The following is a 10,363-nucleotide window of genomic DNA, read 5'->3' as shown; positions in this document are numbered from 1 at the left end:
TATAAATACAGAAGTGTCTGCACTTTGGCAATCCTCCAGAGAAGGATCTTCAATGGACTCTGAAGAAAGGAATTTAAAAGGGCATCAAAATGTTAGAATTCTCACAAAATATAAATATAACCCCATTTAATTAGGAGAACAGTTTAAGATGCGTGTCTTGGAAGTGGAGAAGCACAGAGTTTAAAATGCCAGGAAAAGAAAGAGTAACATCATAAAACATTTAACTCAAAATCAGACCAGTTCTTTAATAATTGCAAATGAACTTTTTACAATATCAGTTTTCTAACTTTCTGAGCACACTTCCTGGTAAACACTTGTGTATCCTCTGTGAGTTACAAAGAGTAAGTTTCCTGTGTTATACAGCTAAAAAAACCTGGACATTCGTAACAACTTGGCATCACATCTTCTTTTAAAAAAGAGATCACACAATAATTTAGACAGCATTTATAGCATTATAAAATCAGACTCCCCCTCTTTAATCACTCACAAGACCAGTCATTAAGAATACAACAGCTTTAGGAATACAAATAATGAGGATGTAAAACTATTTGTGCAAAACTGCATTATTTTCACTGTCTAAAATTTCAGGGAAGTAACACCGCCAAAAGCAGAGAGGATAACAAAGACGAACAGTCATGAAAGCAATGCTACCTTAGATTTTCAAACAGGATTTACATTATGAAGTAAATATTAGGTAAAGAAAAATAATCTGATGGCACCTTGAACAACAATGACAAGTGTCCTGGTAATTGCAGTTGAACAGGAATTGATACAGGTTCATGTTAAGAGTCTCTTTCAGGAGTAGCAATTGATCTGGGGGTATCAACTCTAGCATTTCTTCCCATGCAAAAATCTATCTTTCCAACATCTTTGCTTTGCGGGCTACTAATGCATTAAAGAATGAGCAGTCTTTTGAGGAGTGTGCTTTCTTCCATGCATCTGAAATCTTTAAAACAGCTGGATCATTGATTCCCTGGATTTCCCTACTCCAATCCATTTAACTGCGGGAGAGAAAAAGCAAACTTCTATTGTAAGTAATACAAAGCAAGAGTGGATTGTATCTTAAGATACAAACTCATCTTCTTAAGCACCACATTTTGAAGAAAAATACAGCATATACTATTCACACATTAAGAAATGGTAACTTTGTTGTTGTCAAAGAATACACTGACAACTTCAAAAAGCAAGTATTCTTGAAACTGTCATAATAAATTATTCACTTTTACAGATTATAAGATAAAAGGTAGTTAGAAACTATCAGAAAAGTAAAAATTTGCATCATCTCCTAACTCCCAGCTTTGGATGGAACCACACCCTTATTAGGATCACCTTTATTAGGCAGCATGCAGAAATATATCAGTTCAGGAACACATATATATATACTCTCATATATATATACTCTCATATATAATATACTCTCATACATATTCATATATATTTATACATATATATACGTATATACTCTCATATATAATTCATCATACTAATTAATAACCCATAGTCCCACTGACTTTATGATAATAGCAAAACTAAACCCCGATTATAACCAGTCTAAAAGATACTTGAGCAAGTTATGAAACGAATAGTTCTTCTTAATTGAAGAAGAACTATAGTATAAGCCAGAGAAGGAATGCATATTGAAACTTCTGAAAATTTTGAGTTCAACAACTAAATAAAAAGTAGTAATACCGTAATCACCAGTGGCACCAGGTACATCACAATAAGCACAGTTAGAATCTAGTTTTCAGTATTTTGAGTGTTCACTAATACAAAATACCAAACAGGTTTCATGAAGCAGGAATAACCCAGACAACAAGAAGAAAATCTTTTTTACTCACCAGGAACATCCAACTCCATTTCTATAAAACGAACGTAATTTTGTGCATTTACAGGCAGCTCATCAAACGTCCTGGCATTTGATATGTCCGTAACCCACCCTGGGAGTGTCGCATACTGAACCTCTACTTTGTTTAAGACTTCGTGGTTGGCTGAGAAGCAAACAGAAACAAAAATTTTATGTCCATGGATACTGTATATTCTCTACTATGAAACACCAATGGTAAGGCTTTTATTCTTTCTTTACACAAAGAGGTTTGCTCATAAGGTAATACAAGTACTGCAGCTGCTAAAGTGTTGGGGGTTTTGTTAATATAAGCATAAGGGGGAAAAATCCAGTAATTATCGGGACTCAGACTTTAGGAATTCCAGTGCTCAGTCACATGCATATATTTTGCTGAAACCACAATCTTTTCTGTTCAGAAAACAACTTTTCAGGGAAATAATTCCCCAAAATGCTCTTTTTTTTCTGAACAAATACTGAGAACCAGATCCCTCTTCATAAGGAAATTGCGAAAGCAAAATTAAGAACCAGCTTGTATCAAGCAGCTAAAACACATTTTAAAATGGCGTAGGAGTGTACCTTTTAACTAAACATAGTCACAAGATGTAGTTAGGACTTAACAGACCCCTGATGCCCACAGACCCTTTGCCCCAAAACCCTGCAATGAATTTATCAACCAGTGTGGAGTCCCACAGGATGTATGAACAGTAACTGTTCCCACTACTTCTCAGAAGAGAAGCAATATTTTGTCCTTCATTTAGTAAGCTGCCACAATGTTGTCCTTTAACTATGAATCCTGTGATGACTTCTAGTATTGAAAAACATGCTAGGCATACTGTTCTGGTACTGAATCACTCCAGTAATTATCTGAACATTAAGTCTTGGAATGACACAGACAGCAAAACAAAGGGCTTAAGTCTGAAAATGATCAAAATATATTGATTTAAAAATGGGAGGAGTCAGGCATTCCTTCTTGCCTTCATGAAGAAGAGGGCATAGTAATTACTTTATGTAGGCTCTGTGTCTCAGTTCGAGTCACTCCTGCCAGGACAGCTAGTCAGCCTGGGAAAGGGTTTGAGGTGCAATAGGCACAGTAGAGGTGCAAATACAAAACCACATGCTAATCCCCTCCAGCATGTGTATAGCCAACAGACTCAAGCTCAGCACATTGAACAATTTGTTCTGATGCAGGCAACAGTTCAACAGCAGCAGTGCTGTAAGGACAGCCTTAATGGACTAGGCATTTTGAGAAAGGCTGAAAGAAGACTGCTCTGCTGTCCTTAAAGTCTGTAACAGCAAAGAAATGTGCAAAGTTTTGGACCAAGGTGTTCCCAGGTTAAGGGAATCCTGAACCAATACTTGTGGCAATGAGAACACACAAGCACAATAAGGATGTTTGGTTGCAGAAGCCAAGGATAAGCACTTTACTGTCAGAAGTAACAACTGAGGTGTTGTCTGCTGTGCAGGTGATCTGTACAACAGAACAGACACACTCAAAGTGCACAACCACAAACTGATCTGCCGGCAGGCAGATGGTAGCTAGCCTCCCTCTTTCTGAAGATGTAAGTGAATGAACACCTCATCTTGGATGTCCACAGGTTTTTTTCTTTGAAATCTCTCTGATGAGGTTAGATGGAGACAGCTAAAAGCATTTGGTATTGAACGGTCTAATATTGACTACAATCTTCCATTAGCCTGTATTAGTTCAGTTCCTTACTTCCCCGTAAGAGAGAAGAAAAAGAAGGGATGTATTGTTTGATATTTCAAGGGATTCTTTCATTTTGTCCCAGCAGGTGTGATAAAGATGTGTGGTAAAGACAAACCACAAACTGAGCTCGGTGTAGTACCAGATCTAGTCACCATCTAGATCTCTCTCAGCTTTTCACTGAGGGGATTTATCTTTTAGGGTTTCCAGAATATTCCTTAACTCCTTAACTATATTACAGACAGAGCAAATACAGTGATATCATAATTTGAAGAGTGATGTGATGCTAGTTCCAACTCAGAAAAAATATCTCAGATTTGGGACCTTGGAAAGATCCCAAGGTCCCAAAGAGAAAGATCCTCCAGCAATTTCCAGAAACTGAACATGAAAACAGTCATGTAGGTCAGACCAAAGGTGCATGCAGAATAGTGTGCCAGCTCTTTAACCTACAGCAAATGGCCAGGGGAAAAGTGCAAGGAAAAAAAAAAACAAAACATCAAGCATGAAAGTAAAGGTTGTCCAAAGTAATCTCCCAATTTCCTAAGCAATTGTGTTTTCAAAGTCTCCTGAGCTAGAGCTTATGTCTCTCTGTGCTGAAATCAACTGATGTCTGAACTTGGACAGGAAGCATTAGAGAACTAGACAATAGCTTTCACATTCTTTTTAAACAGATTGGCTCAAAGCTAGCAGGAAGTTCTGTCTCCCATAAACTCCTATCACTGGCCAGCAAAAGACTACAGCCTCAATAACAACAACTGAAGCCAGCCATAAATTTACAAGACATTCTAGGATCCTGCTTAAGAGGCAATTATGAAACGCACACAGAAAGCTAAGCTAAAACAACCCCGAGTAGCATTTCTATGATTCTTTCATCTAGGTGCAAAAAGGAACAATACATGAAACATGGCACGCTTTTCCTGAGATGGTGGGTACTATGTGTGCCTCTAATTCAGAGAGTCATTTCACAAGAAGGGTAAATCATGAACATCTCCAAGAGAGTGGGAGGGTAAGAAGGGGAGAGAGAAAGAAAAAGGCTGCCAGTGAGAGCTTCCCAGACTAGTTTTCTTCTAAATTAAATTCAAATGTCAGTGGCACGTTTGAAAAAAAAAAATTGTACAAGCACACAGCATGCAGAAATGTAGACATCAGAAACAGTCTAATGGTCTGCAAAACACAGAGTGGGAATAAAGTTACCTTTTGTTTTTTATGCCAGGGGCAGGGGTAACCTGCAGCATGTGTGCTGAAAATACTGCCAAACGTTGAGGAGTATAGCAAAGAGAGGCACGGAACACAGAGGCACTGTGAGAGACAGCATCTTCCAGCTTACCGGGAGTTCAGCTCAAACTCCTTCCTGACACTTTAAGGAAGACAGCATGTCAACAGCTTCTACTAAAGTTCTACCAAAATTCTTAATTGTTCTTACAGTAACGAAAAATACAGGCAAGTGAGCCACATTGTGCTGCTGTGACCAAAGGTCAGCTGTTACCTAGGGGTATACATGGAACAAAGTCTGCTCCCTCAAGAGTTGTAGCTAACAAGATTGTGGCCCTGAGACATACAATGAATGAAATAAAACCCCCACAAATTACTGACATCTTAGTACTGTACAACATGGCTACCTGCTTATGTCATCTTTAAGGATGGACTGCCAGAAAAGGTTTTCCTGGCTTGAGCACAAGGTCATACAATGGGCTACAGGAAAAGCATTTACTGAGTAGGTCTCAATTCAAACATGCAACCTCTCCATTATGTTCAAAGGCCATTTCAAGTAAATACAAATGTCCCCAGTGTTTTGATATGAGTATCAATCACGTAATATCTGAGTCTTAAAAAGGGAAAAGCATTCCCTGCTTTAATGCAAGACGAGTACTAATTTTCCTGAATCAAAGTAATTCAGCATGTATTGAGACTGGAACTGGCACTTTTGTTTGAAGATCCTGGACAGCAAATCAGTTAGAAAACTCCCACAAGAACATGGAGAAACAAAAGATTTTTTTAAATTCCTTATGAATTACTCTTAACAGATATGTACTATTTTCAAGGACTAGTGGCAGATCATCACTTATTCCTTTACACATAATTACATCTTTGTACTACATAAATCCTGCTGTGAGTTGTATCCAATTACTATAGTTCATCTCCTCACCCACAAGAAGTTCTCTGATGATGACGATATCACATGAAAAACTGTAACCTGTGACCAGCCTTTAATCCTCATGTACCAATTAGAATGAAAATGGGCATCTATGTGCACATTGTGAAAATCAAAAAACTCAATCTTTAGTACTGTTTTATGTTCTTCCTTTTTTTCTGCAGTATGTCTAACTATCACAAACTGAACAAGACACATTATCTATAAAAACACTGGCTTGTCATACTTGAGTATTTTAACATGCAGGTATACTCTTCAAATAAAAATGACCAGTGGCCTCCTCAAGAACTACAGTATCTATCACACTAAGCTGATATACCTTGGTTCACATATTAGAAAATAGTCTTGCTTTCACCTAAACTTTGTTTCTTGCCCCACCCCTTGTCCCTCCTTTTACACTGTGCAGCTTTTGTAGGTTTTTGGCTGCTCTGTAAGTCATGAAAGGGAAGTCAACTGTTAGAAATGTAACAGTTAAGGAAAGAAAGAACAGAAAGGAAGGAAAGGAAAGAAAAAACTGGCTTTTCAACAAGACCATTTCTCTTATGGGGTTCACTGCATAAATGAAGACTTGGCCTGCTAAAAATCGCATCAATACAGTAGCGGGAACAAGATAATAGAGTTTAGAGTATGAAACAAGCTTCCAATTTAGCTTGAAGGTGATGCAGGCTGTATAAAATAAAAAGGACAAGTAGTAGCAACAGTTATGTTTTACAAGCTTTATACAGATCTTTGAATCTTTCTAGTAGACAAAATCCAGTATTTGGTACAGGTACCTTTAGGGTGCCGGTACTGGTAAGGTAAAAGATATGTCTGGTGCATCTGGAAGACATTAATGGCTTGATGCTGAAGTAAAATATTGCTCTTGTAAGTTTTATAAGTAGATGTCAAATGCATTTAAAAGTACCACATTACATTTCACCAAAATCTAAAATTTTTAAATAAGCAGTCTTACCAGGAAAATGAGGTATGATTTCACCATCTAGTTTGTATGCAACACCAACTTTGATTTCTGGAAATACATCCAAGATATCCAATTTGGTAAGTGCCAATCTATAAAGAAACATTACTCTGGTTAAACAAGTTCAATTCTTGAATGTTATCACATTGTTAAAAAAAACCCCAAAACAACAAAGAATCAAACAAAATCGATTCCTGCAACTAATTTTATTTCTTTAGAAAAATATCTCAAATGGCACTAGTCTGTTACTGGTCTGACTTAAAAAAAAACCACCCCAAACCAAAAAAACAACCAACCACTGAAACAAGACAACAGCAACAAAAAAGGGTTAAACACAGTTTTTGTTGCATCCTTTGATCTAGTACTACATGAAAATGCCCAAAACATCAAACAACAAGTATTGTCCAATTGAATGAATTTGTCTATGGCTTTAAGTGTTATAATTTTACATGATGAGGGTGCTGCCAAGATCCCTAACCATTTAAGGTATAACCATCTAAGATAATAATTTCATTGCATGATGCCTGTTGGTGTTTGTTCCGGTCCTCTGCCAGATGTTCCTGTCCTACAGTTAAGGCAGAAAAATAATCAAACACTGGCTCTACAAATACCTGGCTGCATCTTATTTAAAACAAAACCCAAAAAGAACAAGAAAAACAGAAGTATTTAAATAAAATATGTATTTACACTATTTGATCTGCTAGAAATTTTATACCAGTTTGTTTCAGGCACCTACCTTTCATTTTGATTAACATCCCAAAGACATACATATTTTTAATACTTACTAATGATTAGAGATACTGATGGGTTCCCATCTATTTTATTTTGAAGACAAACAACAGAAATCTCCATAAAGAAAGGAGAGAAAAATCTACATGTACGAAAATATTAAATGTAAAAATATTTAAGGAAAGGAAAAATAAGGAACATCTAATTTACCAAAATATCAAAACAATCAACAGATCAGTATTAACAGTGCAAATGTTACTAACTTGTATATGTACAATTTACAGTAATCTACAGCATTTCATGGTTTTCTGTCAAGTTGACAGCAAAGCTCAGCAAACAACTCACGCAGTAAATCCATTAATCATATAGACATATCGGAGTGAGACAAGGTCCAGCCAGCCACATCTTCTCTTCCTACCAGTGGTAACACCAAATTCTTTGCCTCTCTGTTGCAGCAATTCTCCAATTTCCTAACAAAGAGTAAGACAGTGTGGGTTTCTTTGATTTGCAACACATGATGCAGGTGCTTACTTAACATTTTACAATATATTGTAAATTACCTTTAAAGTCCTTCCCCCAGTTTTTCACAATGCTGTCCATTAGGATGAAGACAGCAATACAAAATGTTCTTTCTAATTCAAGAGAACGACTTTTAGGCAAACTTTGCAAAATTTGTTCCTGCTCTAACCTTCTATTCCAGAGAAATGTGTAAGAAATTTGCAATCATGTTTGGCAGTCCTGTAAGGTCAGTCTAGAATCAGAAGATTGAGACATCCAAACACATTGTCACTTACATACTTGCACTTAACCATTGTTAACACTGACTTAATAAAATTCAGATAAGACACACCAAGTTATTTCACCCAGCAGGTCACACCTGAGGCTGTAATACTCACGTTATCCTGTTCTGTAGGAAAGGCACCAATTCCAACTCTGGTTGTGTAGGCTTTCACAACCCCGTACACTTCCCCGACGTTCTGCGGTGGCATGCCCAGACCTGTGCACACACCTCCAACTGTGCAGTTTGATGAAGTCACAAAAGGATATGTGCCTGTTAAAAATCAAAACATTTGGTTTAGAAAATTATTAAAACACTGGGTTTAAACTGTTTTTAGAAAAAACTCTAACCTGGTGAGAAATACTACTTGCACTGCACTTACCTAGATCTTACAACACTCAAAACCAAAACACACAATAAATGTATTTTAGAGTCAAGAACACATTCAGTGAGCTCTTAACTTTGTATGTATATTGTCTAATCCACCTTCATTGGAAAAGGTAGAAATTTTACTACTTACTTCAACTGGTAAAAATGGACTACGTAACAATTCAGGTAAAAAATCTGGAGTAAGACACCACAAAAACATACCTTTCTTTCTTTCATTAAATATACTCACTTATTGAACAATACAAAAATTTGAAGGGAGACTCTTAAGAAAACAGTATTAAAAGTTAAGAGAATAGAGGTTTACTACTTTTAATTTTTGGAGGAAAAATAAAATACAAACTCTACAAACTGATCAGCACATTATAAGGATAAGAAATTGCAATGAAAAGCAGAATTCTGGAAAGAACAACTTTGTTTACATAATCAAATGAAAAAAGATCATTTAAAAAAGAAAATTCCTTGAATACAGTCTAGTAGTACAAGTCTGTCTCTAGTTAAATACTCAGCTGTCATTTAAATGCAGCCTGGACTGCAAACAAAAGAGTTAAACATCTCAAAATCCTTAGGTTTATACCTTTTTTTCATTAAGTAGTGGCAAATGAAACTGAGCATGCCAGTCCTCAGCTGAATTGTGAACAAATACTTCAGCCTCACTGTAACTGCACATAAGCAAGATACTTGTACCTGTTGCGTCAGACCTTTTCTGTATGTCTTTTGATATGAATCAGAGATAGGTAAGAGAGGAACAGCCAAGACAAAAGGAACTAAAAGCAATACATCTTTCAGCAATATAGACATCTTTACAAAGTCAAAAATCCTTCAGAGACTGATCAGTGAGGTTTCACAGATTAGCTTCAGGTATCCCATATCACTCCAGAGAAAGACCCAGGCTTACAGGTGATACATAACAGCAGTTTGCAAGCATTAATTAGTTTTTAATCTTAGAACACAGCAGTAAAACTTTTCTTAGTAATGACAGGTGAATATAGCTAGTGGATGTCAAAAACAGATTCAATGAACAATTCTTACTCACTTTCACCTCCTAGTCTGTTATATTTTCATTGCTTGTCATTACTCTGTGCTTAAAAACACAGAAGACCATACCTGCCCCCCCATTCCCAGACAAATGCACATGTGAGCTTCATTATAGGCTCCAGAAAAGTGGGATGGACAGCAAGCCTGGGGACTTACTATCCTCACAGCCAACAGACACACGTTCACAAAACTCGCTTCAATATTAAGACTTCTATGCAACAAAGCACAGACAACAGCCTCATTCAGAATGCTTAATAACCAAACTGGCAACGCCAAACCTTTGGACTAGGGCTTGTCTACTGTTAACACAAGTGTCCAGTCCACTGATGGCATCTACCTATGGAGAGCAGATTTTCTTGTGTGTTTGGGCTCTGTTTGCCTCACAGCAGAGGCAGGAAAAAGTCAAACTAATCTGAACAACTCTGTATGTATTATAGACATACCTGATGTGTTTCAGACTGCCTGCACCTTCTATTTACATGAAATCCAAAATACTCACCATTTACAAGAAAAGAACCCCCCTTGATAGACTTTTTTTGCAAATATCTCCATTTTGCATCGAAGATTTCCCTATGACAAGCATATCTGAATACTTCTTTCCTCTTTATTTTTTTGTCTTGTTAAAAAACTATGTGTCTTCTAATATTCAGATTATCATGAGAAAGTTTGGTGCTTATACTTACAGTGACTAATCTAAGACATATCTTACTCTTAAAAGAAGAGGCTTAAGAGGCTTTCAGACTGAGTATGTTTGAAAATGCCCAGTACCAGAACTC

At 36.8% G+C, this 10,363-nt stretch overlaps 1 protein-coding gene across 2 annotated transcripts in view; it reads right to left on the bottom strand.

The window, feature by feature from the left end:
* Positions 1-219: 219 nt before the first annotated feature.
* The window catches only part of ADSS2 (adenylosuccinate synthase 2), a 36,917-nt gene continuing 26,773 nt past the window's right edge, over positions 220-10,363 (bottom strand). For both annotated transcript variants that reach the window (XM_053973504.1, XM_053973505.1), the window contains exons 9-13: positions 8,281-8,435; positions 7,730-7,854; positions 6,650-6,747; positions 1,839-1,988; positions 220-1,001 (exon numbers count right to left, since the gene is read on the bottom strand). In XM_053973504.1, the coding sequence (XP_053829479.1) occupies positions 949-1,001; positions 1,839-1,988; positions 6,650-6,747; positions 7,730-7,854; positions 8,281-8,435 (581 nt within the window). In that variant the 3' untranslated portion in view covers positions 220-948. The remainder of the gene's footprint in view (positions 1,002-1,838; positions 1,989-6,649; positions 6,748-7,729; positions 7,855-8,280; positions 8,436-10,363) is intronic.

Source organism: Vidua macroura, chromosome 3 (assembly GCF_024509145.1).
Source record: "Vidua macroura isolate BioBank_ID:100142 chromosome 3, ASM2450914v1, whole genome shotgun sequence".
Lineage (NCBI taxonomy): Eukaryota > Metazoa > Chordata > Aves > Passeriformes > Viduidae > Vidua > Vidua macroura.
The sequence above is the reverse complement of the archived record's forward strand: the minus strand, read 5'-3'. Positions and strand labels throughout refer to the sequence as shown.